At 39.4% G+C, this 19,711-nt stretch overlaps 1 protein-coding gene across 13 annotated transcripts in view; it reads left to right on the top strand.

Annotated features, from left to right (window-relative positions):
* Kif16b (kinesin family member 16B) overlaps positions 1-19,711 on the top strand; it is a 486,842-nt gene that overhangs the window by 185,137 nt on the left and 281,994 nt on the right. For 7 of the 13 annotated variants that reach the window (XM_010634116.2, XM_033761168.1, XM_010634117.2 and 4 more), the window contains 3 exons: positions 4,283-4,379; positions 5,090-5,140; positions 19,187-19,309. In XM_010634116.2, the coding sequence (XP_010632418.1) occupies positions 4,283-4,379; positions 5,090-5,140; positions 19,187-19,309 (271 nt within the window). Of the gene's footprint in view, positions 1-4,282; positions 4,380-5,089; positions 5,141-6,376; positions 8,812-19,186; positions 19,310-19,711 lie in introns of those variants that run through there. The other 6 variants (XM_033761166.1, XM_010634114.2, XM_010634113.2 and 3 more) reach the window with 3 other exon arrangements.

Genomic DNA, 19,711 nt, shown 5'->3' on the forward strand with positions numbered 1-19,711 from the left:
GCAGCCATTCTTTGTTGGGTGAGGTGGAATCTCAGTGTTGTTTTCATCTGCATCTCTCGAATGACCAGTGATGTGGAACATTTTTTCAAATATTTTCTTGCTGCTTTTACTTCTTTGCCTGAGAAATGTCTGTTCATTTCAGATGCCCATTTTTGAATCGGGTCTTTATATTTGGGGGGACTGATTGTTTTGAGTTCTTTATATATCCTTGATAATAGTCCTTTGTCTGAGGAACAGCTGGTAAAAATTTTTTCCCACATTGTAGATTGTCTCTTAGTTCTGCTGATGGTTTCTTTTGAAGTACAGAAGCTTTTTAGTAAGATGAGATCCCAGTTGTTGATTCTATCTGCTAGTTCCCGTGCTACTGAGGATTTGTTCATAAAGTCTTTTCCTATGCCAATGTCTTCAAGAGTTCTGCCTAACTTACCTTCCAGCAAGTTTAGTGTTTCTGTTTTAATATTTAGATCTTTAATCCATTTGGATTTTAATTTAGTGCATGGCGAAAGATAAGGGTCTAATTTTAATCTGTGGCAGGTTGACATCCAGTTTTTCCAACACCATTTATTAAAGAGGCTATCTTTCCTCCACTGAGGATGGTGAGCTCCTTTGTCAAAGATGAGGTAGCTGAGTACATCTGCATTTGTTTTTGTGTCTTCCAGTCTGTTCCATTGATCCTCAGGCCTATTTCTTTGCCAGTACCATGCTGTTTTTATCACAGTGGCTTTGTAGTATAGTTTCAAATTGGGAATTGTTACACCTGGTGCCATGTGACTGTTGCCTATAATGGCTTTTGCTATTCTAGGTCTCTTGTGGTTCCAAATGAATTTTTGGATTATTTTTTCCAGTACTGTGAAATATAGTGTCGGAATTTCAATTGGCATTGCATTGAATGTATATAGCAGTTTTGGTAGTATGGCCATTTTCACTATGTCGATTCTTCCTACCCAGGAGCAGGGGATATCTTTCCATTTTTTTATATCCTCTTCGATTTCTTTTTTCAGAGTGCTATAGTTTTCAGTGTAGAGATCTTTTGTTTCTTTTGTTAGATTGATTCCTAGATACTTCATTTTTTTGGATGCTATTGTAAAAGGAATTTTTTCCCTTATTTCTCTTTCCGTCTTTCTGTTATTTGTGTATAGAAAGGCTATTGATTTTTGGGTATTCACCTTGTATCCAGATACTCTACTGAATCTGTCAATTAAGTCTAGAAGTTTTTTGGTGGAGTTTTTTGGATCTTCAATGTAGAGTATCATATCATCAGCAAATAATGATAGTTTAACTTCTTCCTTTCCTATCTTTATTGCTTTAATTTCTTTCTCTTGTCTAATTGCTGTGGCTAATGTTTCCAGAACTATATTGAAGAGAAGTGGAGATAGTGGGCATCCTTGTCTTGTTCCTGATTTTAACATGAAGGTTTTCAGTTTTTGGCCATTCAATATGATGTTGGCTGATGGTTCTTCATAGATAGCCTTTATTAAATTGAGAACCAGTCTGAAATAACTTGGCCATGCTTACACACCAAGTGGTCTGCAGCCTTGAGATACTGGGTCATACATTCCCTAGGGCCAAATTTACTGGTAGACATGGCCCTCATCTAGCCTGATGGCCCTAGATTGAAGCATGCCTGGGTCAGTTGGAAAATGGCCTCATATTTAATAGATATCGTATCAGTAGACTTCATATTAGGTAGATTGTTTATCATTGGAAATAATATTTTGGTTTTACAATTCATGACATTTTAATTTCTTATGGAATTCGTCCTGCTTTCCTATGTCCATCTACCCTCCTTCATCTCTCCATTGCCTCTATCTTAGCAAAAGTTGATTTCTTCAGAAGAGCTCTTTTGCTCATACTGCTTTCTTTCCCCAGGCCATCTTCTGCCTCTTCTCCAATTCCCCTGGTCTTTGAAGAGTGAACTTAGAAATGCCTTGACAGTGATGCTCCTTTTCAGTTGGTGGTTTCCAGAAGCTCTTTGAAGCATAGATCTCCTTGTCAAGCCACAGTATTTATTAGAACCTTAGTAGGTATCCCAGAACTCCCCCCTTGTTGAAGTAGGAGTTAAAGAACTCAGAATTCTGCACAGCTACTTCCAAGGACTTGCTTGGAGTACAGTATCTTTCCCCTTGGTCAAACTCCAACTTTGGGATGTTAGCAACACTTGTTCTGCACCCTTCTTATTAGATCATTCTCCACTTAGCACCTTTTCTACTAGGCATTAAAGCTCTTTGCACATAGAGTTCTTGTCTAGATCTGTCATGTTTTTCAAAACACTATCTCCTACAAGGCATGTGCTCCTGAAATGCCACTGATGAATAAATTAACATAGTTCCCCGTCTCTATAGATTAGAACATGAAGTCCAGCAACTGAAGTGAATGGTCTGTGAGGGTCAGTGTTGTACAGAGAGCTTATCATGGGCTCTCAAGGGAGAGGTTGCACTGCCTAATTTGTACCATTGTTCCTGCATAGGCTACTTTATATATGGAGGTACTTCTTGTGCCTGAGAAGTACTTTGTCTTTGCCACCTGCTTTCTGCCTAGTGATGGGGTGAAAGATCACAGGAAGGTAACTGAGGACCTGAGAACTGGTCAGGCAAATCCATGGAGTCTTGGTGCAGGTAGTCTACATGAGAAGGTAGAATTAAACATTCCGGGGAAACAGCTTATCTGGAATAAGGTGGTACAAGTCCAGGTTGAAAAGAACACAGATATAGAAATTAGTTCAGTCACACCAAGGAGCAACTTGTGCTGACAGTTACTTTATTTTTAATTAGTTATAAATAGATGAAGTTTATAATAAAATCTGCCCTAGTGTATTCAGAATGATCATAATGTATATCTAATGATATAATAAAATGATTTTCAGCTTAGGTGGCATTGTGAATTACTCTGTGGCTTACAGCGCTCAAATAAATCAATTTACTCATTTTCTGACTTTAAAAAAACGATTCTTTTCCTCCCCATCCCCATCTGTGTATCATGGGGACATTTCAAACTACTGGGCAATCCTGTATACTAGGAGATAAGTGTTTGGATATCAGAATATACTCAGAAAGGTATGAGCCTCTGGTGCTCATTAAATTTGGATTTGTGTTTTCTGGGAGCTAGTTTCAAATTGAAGCAAAGATCAGGGGAGATGATTTATGAATGGTTTTGTCTCACGTTCAGTTGTACATGAATTTGTTTTCAATAACTGAGAGTATATACTATACTTAATTTGAGCTATTTTATATAAAATATTAATCTCTTTACTCAGCATTTTAGAAAATTCTCCCTTGGTCAGTATACAGAAAAAACTGTTGACAGGATTATGCATGTGTTTAGCAATACATTATTAATTATTTAGTGGTTGTGCTAAGATGTAAATATGGAACACATTTATTTTAGCCCATCTAATCAGTGTCTCATAGAATTGGAGGAATGGGGTGGAGATCTGAGTCAGGATTCATTTGAGCAATCTTAGGTTGTGGGAAAGATTTTTGTTGTGACTAAAATTCTAGTCTACTGGCTCTTCTGAAAGAAAGACAAAGACAGACAGAGATTGGGTTGAAATCCACTGGGATGGTTAGGACTGATAGTTATACATACAACTTCACTTACATTCTGTGGGGGAAAATTCTTGTTAAGATAGTCCTTGCTAAGTGCCTTAGAAGTCAGTTGTCTTTGACTTCCCCTTTGCCTTCGCCCTGTGCCAGGCAGTTGGGAAGGTGGAGATCTTTAAAATGTGGTCACCGTGGCCCAGAGCAGATAGCCCAGCTGGAGAGACAAGCCAGGCCAGGAGCAATGCAACAATCCAAGACATTTTCCTAGCTGAGTAGTATGTACACCTTAATTTTATTTTTTGTAATCCTTTTAAATTACCTTGTGATTGAGAAATAGCTATTTTTTTACAGCATCCTTTACTATGTGAGGAGACCAAGTGTTGTCTTAGAGTCAGATCTGATACTCATAGCACTTCCCAAGTCACCAACTATGATTTTCCCCTTTCCTGCAGTAGGCTTCCAAGAAGGAATCCAGAAAAGGTTTGAATGGAGTCTCTTAGTCTCCATCATAGTCTTCAATATAGTGTTATTCATCCAGTTCTCTTTTAGGGAAAAAAAAAAAAACATAATGAACATATGGCAGTAGATTTCTTGGATGGAAGAGAATTATGATCCTACATTGTTTTGATGTTTGGCATTTAGAATGAGAAAGCTTCCTATTGTTGGGATATCATAAAGAGAGACATATAGTAACCATGTGTGATTAGAGATGTTCAAATTTGTCCTGTCTCCATGGCTTTCAGAATCAATGCTTACATTGAAGAAGAAGTCCAAAGACGTCTTCAGGGTTTGCATCACACAGTTGGTATTTCTAGGAATACTTCTGCAGATATAACGAAGGTGAGCAGAAAGAACTATTTTCTTTTCAAAATGACCTTGTTGATAAGTTAGTGGTCATGGTGATAGTGTGGGGGCTTATATTAATGCCACTTAGAAAATTCAAATGTGGGCTGTTATATTGCTTGGACTGAGGTTAACAGTTTATAAATAGTTTTAATTTAAGAGAAACTTTATTTTACACTTTTATAATTCTGAGAAAAATCTTAAGTGAGTACAAAGTCTCCTAAAATGGTTTATTTTGTTTGGTTTACAACATTCTACATGTAACATTTATCTGTTTCCTCCCAAAATACAGCCGATATCCATAAGTATTTAATTTACTTTATTAGTTATTCAAAGTAGAAATATATTTTCCCCTTGAGAAATATGTATTTGCAACAAGCTGATTATTATCAACTTGTAAAAAGATAATTCTTTTCTAACCTAAAAATTAAGAAATATCCTAAAGAATTTTTCCTTATAATATTGTTCTTAGAATTTTGAGATTAGGAATAAATAGTTCAGTTCTCTTTTGGGCAGATGGATCTATAGAGTCCTGTTTACTTTGGGCATATAAATTCTATACAAGGGTTGTTATTGTTGAATGATAAGTATGTTTCTTTAGAATTTTGTTCCTCTAAATACTTCTAATTGAATCAATACTTCTAATTGAATCATGTTCTATGAACATGCTATAATTTAATATAGAGGGCTTTTTATTTTCTTTTCAGGATAATGAGAAACTTCACAATGACACCATTCAGCGTAAGCTAAAATATGAGGTAAGTAATGATTTTTCAGATTGATAGGGTTGCTTAAATTATAGCATGCTTGTGTGATTAAATTTTCTTAATGTTTAGTTGCATAATTAGAATTTTGAAGTCCCAGTGAGATTAATGGCTAATGGGGAAGGCAAGCTATTATATGGACTTAAAATTAAATGAGATCCTGCAGGTTGAAAACTACTCTGGCTTCACTTGAGTGGCATGTAGCTGTGGTGGAGCTTTGCCCAGGTTTTCCTTTGTAACAGTATCCTTTCCCTTGGTCTGCATTTCAAAGGCAGAATTATATAATCAAATATGAGGTTAAATGAAACTGAGTACTTCTCTGTGTTTTAGAAACCCTTTTCATTTATAGATTTGAGTTGGAAGTAGTGCAAAGGAAGTATTCTCAATTCATTAGCTTATTTTTCTTGTGGATTGTCAAACTAACATTTATTTGGGCGTAGTCTGTAAAATTTTGCTTGGTTTTTCTTGGTCTGTGAAGCCTGTTCTTCCTGTGTAGTCCTAAATTTAAGAACAAAACTGCTAAATTGTAGTAATCTTCCCACACTCATTCATATGTTACTGAACAGGAAACACCAGGTTGAATGTTCTACCACGAGCTTAACTTACTTGACTGTGTCACCACCTGGTGATGACATTGTGTCCTCTGGGCACCATTTCCTGAACAGGTAATGCCAGGCAGAGCACAGTGTTGCCCTCCACGTCTTTATGTCCGTGCTGCCTGGCACATAACAGGCCTGCAACAAGCTTTCATAATCATGGTGACCTGACAGGGAGTGTACAAGTAAGGATTCCCAGGAAACAGACCTCAAAAAGGGGAGAAGTGAACCTGGGTTGGAATTCCTGTGAATTTCTATTGGCCTTGCCTTCTGATTTTCATTATTTATGACCTGATAATTTTGCATTTTGGACAACGTAGATGCAAAAGTGTTAGAATTTACTTTAGAGAAAACAAAATCTTAGACCAAGAAATGGATACTGTGGATCAATACTGTACTATGTACTTGTGTCAAATGCTCAGCAACTAATGAGATATATAATATGGATATTGATGGGCTGTGTATGTTAGATCTTCTTAAATCATGTGTTAATCACTACCAATGGCTTGGGATCTACTTAACCTCTAAATTACTCTACCCAATGAAATCAGTGATCACAAGAATCATCATGTGCAAAAGAATCACAGGAAATGATACTACATGCCCATTTCAACTTTTTTGACATGTTGAACAGAAAAGGCAATCTCAGCCAGCACGGTGCCTTGTCTCACTTCTTTCCAAAGACTCCACTGACACTGCCCATGTTGTCATTAGAGAAGAGAGGAGAGAGGCGGCACAGAGGGGCCACTGGCACCATCCCCTGGTGGGGAGCAGCACAGGCCCCAGAGTATCCTTCCCAACCTCGGAATCATCACAGGAGGGAAGGGATCCGTCCTTGGGGGCCAGGGAGCTGCCTGACACTGGTTGCAAAGATCTCCCCGAGCAGTGTTACCATCTGGAGCCAGAGAGTCTTCATCTACTTGAAAGTACTTTTCTTGACAGACGTGACACCAACTTTGTTCCAGAGTATTTTCAGGGTGGATCAGAAAATCTTGATGAGCCAATGACTCTCAAGGATGAGCACAGCTTGGGAGCTGAGTCCAGCTGGACATGGCTGCAACACACATTCCAACAAGCATCTACAGATAGCAGAAGCAATCAGGTCAGGCTGAGTGGTGCTCTCTGCTTTGTGCTCTCGGACACTGCTTCTCAGGAGGAGTGTGCACCTGGCAGTGCCCCTCATAGTGGCCTGTCTCCCATGGTTTGTGGTAATCAAAACAAGAAAGCTTTAGCTGCTGAACAGATTAGCTCTGCAGCATCCCCAGTAAATCTTAAGGCTGAAGGAAACAGTGGTCTGGGATATTTTTACAAGTTCTCAGACCTCTATAAAGACAGCAGTCATTACCTGCTGCATGTGGGCACTGCAGTGATCAGCCAAGCCATGCATGTCGGGAGTCTGTGTGCCCCAAGTAGACTTGCCTCACACCTGTCAGCATTCTTCAGAGGCTTGCCGGTGCTGAAGCACCTGCCCCTGACTATGCCCTTGGAGTCGCACATGGCACCATCAGGACCCCACTCTATTCCTGGAACTCAGATTGGTGGTGGTGGAAGTGGGAGTGCAAAGCCAGGGAGCCTGGTGCCAGTGGAGCGCTCCATGCCTTATATAGCCTCTGCCTTCACAGCTGAGGGTTTACCAGGCTCCTTACCAAGTTCAGTTTTCTGCCCTAAGTATGAAGATGTTGGAGGGAGCTGTGTGTTTATACAGACCCTTGTGCAGTTCCCAGCTCTCATGCTGAATTTGCAAGTGTGTCCTTTCAGAGACTTTCAAAAGCATGTGGCTTCTGTTCTATCTGGCCCTTTAGACAGCATGAAAGAAATCAGGGGCATTTACTGGCTGGCTGTGGCCAACTGCTCAGACCCTGAGCCCCAGCCAGGGTGCCTGCTCCTGATTCCCTCAGCTTTGTATGCTTTGGCCCTGGCAGAAACTCACCCAAGCTCAATGAGCATCTTTTGTGCTCTGCCTCTCTCTGGACTGCATGAGATTCAAGTCAGCTTTGGTGGACAGAGTATCCAGTTCCTGGGGTCTACAGAGGGTCTCCTACTCACAGCATTCACTTATAACAAAAACCTTTCTCAGCAGCTCTGCCGAGACATCGTGTGTGTCCTGGAGTCAGAGGATGAAGCTGCTGCTTTCATGAACCATCCTTTGCTACAGCAAGATTTGGTTCAGCTCTCTCTTGATTGGAAAGCAGAAATCACTGATTTAGCTTTGGCGAGTGGGGTTCAGTTGTCCTCCAAATTCCAGAGTACCTTGGTTGACATGATATACTTTCTTCATGGAAATATGGAAGGCGATGTCCCTTCTCTGGCAGAAGTTCAGGTGTTGCTGTACACAACAGTCAGAGTTGAAGGCCAGTCCAGCTGTGCCCCGTGCCAGTCCCTGATCCTGCTGAACACCCACCTCATGCTGGTGAGGGAAGACCACGTGTTTTACCCTCACACTGGGGCTCTGAGCACACTTCCCCCACATGTGCAATATGAGGTGATCAGGTGCTGTGCTCTGAGTGAACTCAGGTGTGTTTCTGTTCCAGAGAAGATAAATTTATCAACAGTAGAACTCATCTTCTTACGAAAATTCAGGCTTGCATCGGATTCAGAAAATGGCCCATTTGCGGCTCTTCAAGCAGCGCCAGGTGACCAGCTGTTTGCCACCCCACAATGGCTGCAGGGTGATCAGAACGGGGCACCCGAGGTCTGGAAACTTACTTTCAATTCTCAGGATGAGGTGCTTTGGCTAATCTCACACTTGACAAGACTCTAGGAGGGAGACTTACAAGCTGCAGCAACATTTTCTTGAGAGCTTTAATAAAGTGAACATTTTAAAATTTTTTCTCCCTTATTTTTATTAGTATATGTTTGCAATGCACAATAGATGCATTTTATCTTGAGGAAGTACTACATATATGCTACTTATTAATCCCAAAGAAAAATTAATTCCAAAACCATAAAAATAAAATGAACATTATGAAAACAGTCAAGGGCATATGCATATCTTAGCATATAGCTAATCAAATTGGAATTGGAAGAAAGGCCTCTCAAATTGAAAATGTAAATATTTTAAATACTACAGTAAGAGGACAATAGCTGGTAAGAGAAAAGTGATAAAACGCCTTTCACTACCTGCTTCTTGAAACTCAGGCTTGTAAGTTTGGGTCTGCCTGATTATTAGTGAGGTAATTAAAGCATTTCTGATTGTTTGTCTGTGTGTCGATTTATAGTGTGGTGACTCAGAATCCATCTGTGCCTGCTGGTCTCACAGGGTGATTTGTGCTGACTGAAAGGCAATGACCTTCACTGGCACCCGCTGCTCTAGAGCATTAGGACTGGTGTATTAGGCAGGGTGTATTATTGCTTTGCTGGGTATCCTGGAAGGCCCTGGTGGGGTGGGGGATCACACATCCTATGTCACCCAGTACTGCCTGCCCTTCTTCGTCTTGTATCTCAATTAATTGCTTCTCCTTTCTTCTTCCAGGCTTCTTAACTATTCATTTCCAGCTTCTGACTTGTTAGTTTAATTTTTTACTACTCTTCCTCTATTCCTCACACCCACATCTCCTACCACAGTCTAGTTCTTTTTCTGAACTTCTGTATGTGTGCCTTAGAAAGATTCTTCACCTCCGAGTTTTTTTCCTAAAGGCTCTTTCTGCTGTCTCGTCAAATATGATGCTGCCTCAGAAGACACTGCACTTTTCCCTGGCTTCCCTCTCTCTTGCCTCTTGCCACACCCATTCTTGTAACCTCTGAAAAGGAGCCCTGCTGTCCTGAGGTTCAGTCACGGTAGCCTCTGCCCAGAGTGGGCCTTTCCTTCTCAGGAAGGTGCCACCTTAGGGCCTTGGGCTATGCCTTTGGATCTCTTCCTCCGAAAGGACACCTCTGCCTTTGTGCAGCAGTCCTCTAAGCAGTCCAGAACACTCTGTATTTATGTCGTATTTCACTTGGACCTGGTCTCTGTGCCATTGTTGCCCTTTCTCTGAGGTATGTAATACTAAATTGCAGCATTTCACAGGGATGCAATATGTCTCTTCAGCCCTGCCCATGTCTCCCCTGCTCAGCTGGGATCATGTTTTTATTTTTCAATTCTGCTTAAATCTTTGGATAATGGTACCAGAAACATAGCTGCTTCTGTATTTCTGTTACTCATTGGAGACAGAGATGGTGTCAAATAACCCACCCAGAAACTCACCCTCTCCCTTTGGCCAGGAAGTGCACATCTTTCCTCTGTTCCCATTGGAGCTAGTGACAAGCAACCAATATGGTTCCGAGTTTTTACCTGGTGTCCTCTACCCAGTTTTGGGGAAGTGAAGAGGAAAACCCAGGAAGTTGGAAAATGTTCATGGATCTACACTGTGGTTGCTAGAGCTTTGTTTCCTTTGGACCAGTGGAAGCATTTTGTTGTTGAGACAAGTGAATTAAGTTGTTTTTAGGTAAAGCAAATTTTTATCCTTTCCAAAGCCCCTCTCTTCCATACATAGACATCTTATACCCAAAGGCTTTTAACTGTGTTTGTTACTGTCTTGGCTAATAGGTTGTCTTGTATTATGGGAAACACTGACAGAATGTACCACGATAATCTTCTAATATTGATGCCATTTCTCCTAACTCATTTTCACATTTTTGTTTTCTTCAGTGATCTCATTTTACTTTATTTTTTCTTAAACCATCTCAGTGTTTTCTCATAATCCTTGAAAAATAGAATAAATAATCATGAACAGAGGTTAGAGATTGAGATTCCGGCAGAGGGATCCCACAGAGTCAAAAAAGGCAGAGATACATAAATAGTAAATAATTTTAGCAAAGATTGTTAATATTAAACTGACAGGCTTACATGTCCTCACAGGTGCAAAAGCATAACTCTCTCATGTTGCACATCATGGCCTTTGGTATCTCACTGATGGAGCGTGCTGCAACTGTGAACACTACACAGAATCATATTACTCATTATGGCTTCTGTCTGCTTTATGATCCAAGTAGGCCTCTGAGGGGATTATGCTCAGATCTCACCACGTCACAGAAGCAGCCTACAGCATTCACATTTTACATGCGTCTTCTCTGTACTAAGCATACTTTGTACCTAGAGATAGCAGCATATGGTTCGTGGGACTGAGAGTTTGATGTAGTACCTGTGTAGGAGGTATTAAAGTTTACAGCATTCACATTTTACATGCGTCTTCTCTGTACTAAGCATACTTTGTACCTAGAGATAGCATATGGTTCGTGGGACTGAGAGTTTGATGTAGTACCTGTGTAGGAGGTATTAAAGTTGTTGTAGTACCGGCAGAAGCAATGGAGAACCGCTTGGCCATTACCCATGGCGGCTTCAATCAGAGTGGCCTCCTCTGGCTTATTCCTTAGCAGTTCCAAGGCACTCCTCCAGCAGATCAGGTATGATAGTCCAGGGATCAGCCTAATGGAACAGCTCAGCTGTAACGAGTTTCAGGAAAATGAGAATCAGGAAAACCTAATTTCACACATGCTTTGTTATATGGCACTGTGAATTGTTGTAACAGAGATATAAACATTTACATTATAGGATTTGATATGTTCTAGACAATACATTTTTGAGTACTTTTGAAATAGTGATTTCATCTGACTTTGTTTAAAATCCATCATGCTCACAGCTGCCTGCTTTACAGACTTGTGGTTGGCAGGGTAAATTTATTTAGAGTCTGTTGAAAAACATTTCAAAACAGTTTGTCTCCCCAATCTCATTTCTTTAAAAATGTGCATACTTCCCTTTGGAAGGAAACACTTAAGCCTTCTAGCAGTAATAATTACAGTAATTTTTTCTTACCTTTTTCCCTGATGATTTAGACCTACATTTGAGTTTATTATTATTGCTGTTGTTGTTGTTGTTGTTGTTGCTGCTGCTGCTGCTGCTGCTGATACGATGGTGAGACAGTCTTATTGAATAGGCCAATTTCTAATGAACTGATTTTGTTCATGTATCACATAGTCCAGTATGTAGACTAATCTACCTCATGTCTCGAAATATCTAGTACAATAAATGTTTTATCAGTCAGCTATTGAAAAGTAACAAGCATAACGAACAGCTCTCAAAGCTTCAGTAGCTTCTTGTTTGTACCAAACAAATGAAAGCTTTTTTTTTTCTCTCTCTGCTGGTTTGCAAGGAAGTGGCAGTGGCTCTGCTGGAGGCTACAGGTATGTTGGGTGTATCTGACTTTGAGTTAGTACCGAAGGAGCAGTAGATACGATGGTTAAGGGCAGCCACATAAGCCTCCCTTAATATAATTCAGCTGACATTTCATTGGCTAATAGGAGTCACTCTGCCAAACCAAGGTCAAAGCAAGGAAGTAGACTCCATCCACATGGACTACCAAGGAGGAGAGAAAGGACTTGGGGACAGTAATTCAGTCTACCATAGATGCTTTCTGTCAAGGTTCTGGGGGATCTAGTGAAGATAAGACTCATAAAACTAAGAGGACTTCTCCCTCATGGAAACTTTTAAGTACTAGAAGAACATATGTCCTAGAACCTTTAAAGTTAGTACAGCTTGCTTTCCAGTTGTGTCTCTGCTTGAGTATGGCCACGGATGGGCGGATCACCTTGTACCACTGAAGCAAGATATTCCTTGAGGACCGCTTTTGTTGTTAGGCCATTTTTTATATAACCTTTTTGTGATGGTTGGCACTGGCAGCTTCATTCAGGTAAGGTACTTCTGTAGGAAAACAAAACAACTCTCTGCTGCAGGTTCTATTATATCACAGCCTCCAGAGGACAGGCACACATGCATGAGTGCCTTTCCCCCTCCCCCTCCCCCTTCTCCTCCCTCTCCTTCCTTGGATTTTTTTTTTCAGTCCCTCTGTTCTTGTACAGTGGTTGCCAAACTGCCATTATCTAATTTCTATCTAATCTTGCAAGAATACTTGCACATTTGTCAAAGACTTCTTTGTGAGAAATGGAACCAAATAATCTAGTTGATAAAGAAAAAAGAGATTTTCTTGTAAATCACTCTTTCCCACCCTTGTTTGGCTAACATTTCCTGTTGCTGAAGACATATATGGGATTGTTATGATGACGAGAGGATTGTTACAGTGACAACTATCCCACCTATTGTGTGTATTGTGGCTTACAAAGTGTGGAGGTTTTGCCCCTATGTTGTATTCCTCTTTATTTTAAAAATAATCTCCATTTCATATCTGAGAACTTAGACCCGAAAAGGATTACTTGGTTGAGAAATGAGAGTAAAACCTGAATTTACTTACTTCAGAATATAAATTTTTTTTCCTACAATAACAAAGCCACCTCCTTCCTAAGCACCTTGTCAGGATAAATTATTTTTTTTCTTCTGACAATGCTGTAAGTGAATATTTGCAAGCATTGCTAAATTAATTTTTACCTGACCTATAATTTTTTTCTTATAATACCTAGAAATAAAAGATGCTTTATGTGAGCTTATTGCTGTTGTTTTTGTTATTTTCAATGAGTGCCTTTCAGATTTCTTTCCATTTCCATTGTTCCTTATGCCTTCTTTATCCAGTTCTCTACGTTTTATAGCTGCTGTCAAAGAAAAGCCTGGACACAATCATTATGTGACTGGGATAAAGATAACCTTGAATGTTCATTGTTGCTCTTTTAGCTGGAAAGTTAAACAATATTGCTGTACAGAAACCAGAAGGGAATGCCTTCTCTCTTCCCACCCTTTATTTTCTCCTAAACTGTAGAATAAAGCACAGTTGGAGCCAAAGCTAGATCTCCACAAAGCATCAGGGATATAGATGTGTGGTTCTTTTCATGATCAATCAAAGATATTGTAAAATTAGGTTGGGAACAAACTGATTTTTCCCTCCTGAGGATCCCAGACACTTAGTTGTTGCTGTGTTAGCAGCAAAGTATACTAGACCCAATATTTAGTTTTTTAAAAATAACTTTGTATGATGAGTTGCTCAGAAATGGTGCACATTAAAGGGACTAGGCTTATGTGAGCTAGAGATCACAAAATAGTGACATTTTTAATAGTTTCAAGTTGAAACATTCATCAGATATACAGTATTTGCAAACCTTGAAACAGTGTTGATCAACTCAGGTCAATATTGAGGAAATAATTCTAGTACAAATCATGGTTTGGAAATGTCAGCTAAACTCAAGGTATTCTTTAAGCATCTATGTGCAGCACAGTTTCTTGATTTCTGGGTAATTTATTCCTATGGATATGTATTGGGATTTTTTTTTTTTTGTACCAGGGATTAAACTCGGGTTCTTGTGCTTGTGAGGTTGTGTCAAGATGTTTTAAAATCCTTTATTTTAATAGTTGTATTTCTGTTTTTCAATGTAAGTAGTCTAAACTCTTTTTTGGGGGGGGGCTTCAGATTTTTAAAAATGTCAGCACATAGACAGAAAGTTATCTGAAGGGATATAATCTAAACTGTTACTAGAAATTAATTCTTGGGGACAAAATTATGATAAAATAACAGCAGAATTTACTCTAGGTTTTTAGAGGAGAGAGGACTTTCTACAATTTATATTTTTTTAACATCTGCATTTTTAAATGAACATATACTATCTTTGTCATCAGAAAAATAAAAACTAGAAAAACAAAATGGAACTGAAAACATTTTGTCTTTACGTTTTAAACAAATTAAAGAGAAGTCATGTTCATTGACCCAGTAGGGCGCTGGGAGACCCCCTCTGTGAAGCAGAGATGCTACTTGGCTCTCTGTGAGCCAGCACAGGACACGAGGGCAGATGATCTCCAAACCTGCTTGACTTCTAAGCCTGAGCATTTGACTTTCAATATTTTATACTGCAGAACTGCTGCCAATAGGTCTACAAAGTTTTGACCTAAAATATGAATAAATAATTGACTTTTGAATGCAGGGCTTGCTGGGATTTGTGCAGGTACCCCTAAACTCTTTTTTAAGAAGAGATAAGTTAGCATTGTTTCCTGGCCAAGCTGTTAGGTGCTGCCCCTGACAGAGAGGTGCACCTGTACCATGTCAGGGAGGGGGGAATACATGTATTAGCAAAATCAAGTTTATTAGCCCTAAGCCCTACTGTCTTCAAAGAGCATGACTGATCCCCTCGTGGCACAGGCTGGCCTCTCATGAACCTGAATATGAATACATCTTAGCTATTTCTCATTCTCATAGTTTCCCTTGCTCATAGAAATTATCTTTATTTTCCGTTCCTTATGTTGTAGCTCATATTTGAAAATATAACAGATATCTCCCCAAAATCCTCATTTTTATATTGCTGAGATATAGTAATTACTTAATCTGTAATAATGCTAGCTAGAACTATCACTGTGGCATATATGATTGAAAATAAAGAGGAGGAAGAAATAAGTGCTGTGATAAGAACAAAGTTAGGAATTGATGATTTTATTAAATCTGATAAAAACCTTCATTTGCCTATAGTTTCAAAGCAAACTTGCATAAGGGCGCCAGGAGATTAGATGGCAGTTCTTGGTTCTGACCTTGTCATGGTCAAGGCATGTACTGAATTTAGCCATCTGGTACATAATTAGAGCTTAAAGAGGAGTGCCGAGGACTCTCTATAGAATTTGACTACTTTGTGTAGTGATCCGAGTAGATATTATTGCTGCTTCCTATTCATTTCTTCAAGTTGCCCCTTTTGAAGGAGACAGCCCACATAGGAAGAGAAGGTTGTAATGTGGATATTTGCATTGTAGCTTGTGTTCTGCCTGTTTATTTTGGCTGCCACAATAGAAAAATAGCATATTAGTTGACACAAAACATTATTTCATTAAGAGCTATCAGAAAAATATTTCTTTGTATTTAATTTTTAAAGTTGGTATTTCTTATGTACAGACATGTAATCCAAGTTAGTAATTACATTTCTTGACCTTTTATATCTAAATAGAATCACTCCAGAGTGCACTTAAAACTTCCTGTGTCCATCACACAGAGGTATGCCCAAATAGCCTTATGTGTTCCTTTACCCCTGCTGCCATCCATCACCTTCTTGCCCACCTCACTCCCATAATCTGCTTTGCCACTTGTAGGGAAACCAGTTCCAGAATAAATAATGCAACAGATATTTCACAGTTCTCATAACCAACGGGATATAATACAATATAGCACACATTTACATGTCTAGCCTGAAACCCATGATATTCAAAATATAGTCACTTTCAAGAATAAATTTATGTGACAATTATATTAGGTTTTTTCCCCTTGCCTGCCCAGTATAAGCATAGTTTAGTAGAACTTCAAGAAACTTTCACTCTGTATCCTTAGACTACTGTATTTCCATGAATTTGCCTTCATAGTTTGTAAAAATTACACTATAGCAATAATTTAATAGAAAGTCATATTCAATATTTATCTCTATTTATTATACTTTTGCTCAAATGTCTTTGGATCCCAGTCTTATATTTCAGTTCTTCATTTCGTTGTAGTTCATTTCTGTGCACTTATTAACACTGAGTTTATAAGATGTCTGTGAGATTGAAGAACACTGTAGCCAAGGATGATGGCGGTAGACTCTAGGCCACATTTCTTGTCTCCACAATGCTGAGTGATGAAGAGGCTGTCCTCTGAGCCATGGATCTACTGCACATCCCTATCTGGTACTAAATGGGGCAGAAGCTCTAGCATCCGGTCAAGAACCTTTTATCAAGGTTCAGGAGCCCTGCAGAGGCTCTTCTGGATTGATTCGAACTATGTGGATATTATAAGTTGCAGCTACTCCCAGTTAACTGAGCCCTCCTCAGTTCATACACCCTGGACAATTGCCAAAGGTGGAGATTTTCATTTTGTTTTGCTTTTATTTTTGTAAGGGATATGTGAACCTGAGCCTCAAACCACTGTGCTCTCCTTAGGGATTGATTTCATAACTGTTTCTTCTTAGATGTAGAGAACCTTCCAGTCATAAAATAATCCTGTAGAAACCAGATCATCAGTGCAATTTTATGGCAGTTTGAAAACTGATTTATAAAAACAAAGTTAAAGTAGCAAATGTTACCTTTAGAGTAGAAATGCCAAGTGTTTGTTCAAAATTTTGTGCAGCTGAGAAACACTAAAGGTGTTTGAAATCACAAGTATTTTGCACAAGTTTTGCTGTATTTCGAGGACCTGGGCCTCTTCATGAAACATAGTTGGTGCTCTTAAGAGAAAGGTAGTAATATTTCATCATGTACCCTAAAAGTGGCTGTAAGAAAAGGTATTTGGAAAGTTAAAGATAAGTCTTATGTGAAGCTCACAGTGTGTGCCTGACAGTTTTGTCTACAACTTTTCCTCAGTAAAATTCATGACATTTAGGTAACACTGTACATGTAGTTGTTCCCACTCATATCTCCCTTCTCAGCTTGCTAATCATGTTAGAACTCTGATGTCAGAGCCTACCTCTTACCTTAAGTCCCACAGGGCAGGGCATTGTTTTGTTCACAGTTGGAAGTGAGAAATAAAATGCCATGCCCAATTCTGTAGCTGAGCAAACTGAGGACCCAAGGGGTCAGTGACTATTCTTGCAAACTAGTAAGTCCCAGAGCAAAAATCCTATCCTGAGCCTCCTCCTCACTTTCTGAGTCTTTGAAGTGAACACCACCTGGCATTCCAAGGCCACTTTCTGTGGCCACTCCAGGGAAGCAGAAGAACTAGAGATTCAATACCAGGTGCACCACACTGGTTGATGTGGCCTTCCATGCCTCTGTGACAGCCACATGATACATGGGGTCTTGAAAGGTTCAAGTATATAAGTGGAGATACAGTCCTTGGCAGAATTGTGAAAGAAAAAAATTGAAGTTGACCTTTCAGATCCTCTCCCTCAGCAAATGTGTGTGATGACCTTGTTTTTGAAGCAACAGAAGTTCAGTAGATAGGTTTGAATAATGAACCCTTGCCTGGGTGCGGAGTGACTGTGTTTAAGGATTTTTTTTGCTAATAGCTGGGCCTGATGGTATGTGCACATCTGTACTGGGAAACTGAGGCAGGAAGATTGCATGTTGAAGCCTAGCCCGTGCAACTTAGGCAGACCTTGTTTCAAATAAATAAATAAATAAGTAAGTAAGTAAATAAATAAGGCTGGGTACATAGTTAAATGCAAAGGTACTGAGTTTGATCCTCAGTATCACAAATCAAAAGTAAAGAATTTTATAATACTATTCCTGGGGGATTGAAGGGAGAAGGGAAAATTATTGCCTTGCTGCCTGCCCAAGTACACACACACACACACACACACACACACACACACAGTGCCTCTCCAGACCAGCTGTGGTGTTGACCTTATGGTGTATCTGGTAGCAGACCCATGTTCCCCCTGAGATCCAGAGAATGGCTTTGTCCTTTCCAATCATGTGAACATTTGCTAACTGTTGCTTGAAATGCCCAGTTCATTTTCCTTCTGCTGAGATGGTTTCCCAGCCTCCGACTCCTGGTGTGCACTGCCACACACTCATTCCCTGAGACATGTGTCAAATGCTCTTAGAAAATACAGTTATTAAACATAACATAACGACTTAGGCAGTGGAGCAAGAACTTCCTGGCTGAACCATGGCATTTGTAGGTCAAAGACATTTCTTAACATTAATGTGTTCTTATAACTAAAGCCAACAAATTATTTCTCCCTCATGTCTCTTTTAAATGGGTCAGCATATTCTATGTTTCAGGGAAAGTCTACATTTAAAGTAATTTGGAAGTGGACAATCAGTGAGTTAAATTCTTTAGCAATGCTTATGTCTAGAAACTCCTCTAAGAACTTCCAGTTTGGCTCTTCGCATCAGGGATGGCTGATTACATGTTCCTTTATTTTTATTTTTAAGATAATATGTATTTTTAAGAAAATACATATTTTCTTATGCTTTCCAAAGCCCCAGGTTATACAAATAATGATTTTTCAGAGGTTTCTTCCTCTACCCACTCAGGAGAACCCATTTCAAGTATTTTTATGCCTCTTTCCCAAGACCCCTCCATCAGAGCTGAGTCGATTATTAATCAAATGAGCCAAAGGGAAATACTTGGGGTTTGTTTTAGTTGTGCTTTGAAGAGCTTTTCACCCTACAGCAGCTTATAGAAATGACTAAAAGTCAAAGATGAAATAAATTTGAATAAAACCTCCCGCTTTTGCAGTTTTATGCACAGGAGTCTGTGAAGAAAAGTTTGTCAGATGATCAAGACTTTGAGAAAGGAATCTTAGTTTATACTGATTTTTTTAAAGTCAGGATATGTAATCTCTCTTTGTTTTCACTTATTCTTATAAATTGGAAGGAACTTCAAAGCCAGACAACATTTTGAAGTGCTTTTGCTCTAACTTCTTGGAATGATGTACCTAAAGAAATGGTCTTTGTTAAAAGAAAGGCTTAGTGTTTCTCTTTCAAAGAAAACCATCATTTTTCTAAATAAACTCTACCAGTTTGATGCTCTTTTTCTTTACTTGAAACACATTTTCTCCTCCTGCCCAAGCAGGGTATTTGCAGTGGAGTGATCTTGGTTTTCTTTGTTCTCTCCATCTGATGTGCCTTTGATAGCGGATGGTTTCTCGCTCTTTGGGAGCAAATCCGGATGACCTGAAGGACCCAATTAAGATTAGTATTCCACGCTACGTCCTCTGCGGGCAAGGGAAGGATGCACACTTCGAGTTTGAGGTCAAGGTATGTGTCCCTTCTTTCCTCTTCTACAGGACCGACGTGAGAGGCGTGCAGTGTGCTCTCTGTCACTTTGTAAAAGGAGCTGAAGCTACCTGTGAATGTCTTGTATTATAAGATGTTGTTACATGCTTCTTTCTCTTTTTTTCACATCAGTCTGTGAAGATTTACTTGAAATTCAGAAATTCGCAGAAAATAGTAAAACAGTCCTGAGGAAAAACTACATCTCCACAGTACCTTGTCTATTAACAAAATTGCACCCATAGCTTAATCATTTCCCACAATTTTTATGGCGATTCTCACTGGTGAACTTTATAAGCCTTCAAAAGCATATTAATGCTGGTTCACGCTAACGCCTTTAGAGAAAAGGAAAGGTGGGGAGATCAGTTCATTTCATGAGAAGAGCTA

This window comes from Fukomys damarensis, unplaced genomic scaffold, assembly GCF_012274545.1.
Source record: "Fukomys damarensis isolate Sample0158 unplaced genomic scaffold, DMR_v1.0_HiC HiC_scaffold_7, whole genome shotgun sequence".
Classification (NCBI taxonomy): domain Eukaryota; kingdom Metazoa; phylum Chordata; class Mammalia; order Rodentia; family Bathyergidae; genus Fukomys; species Fukomys damarensis.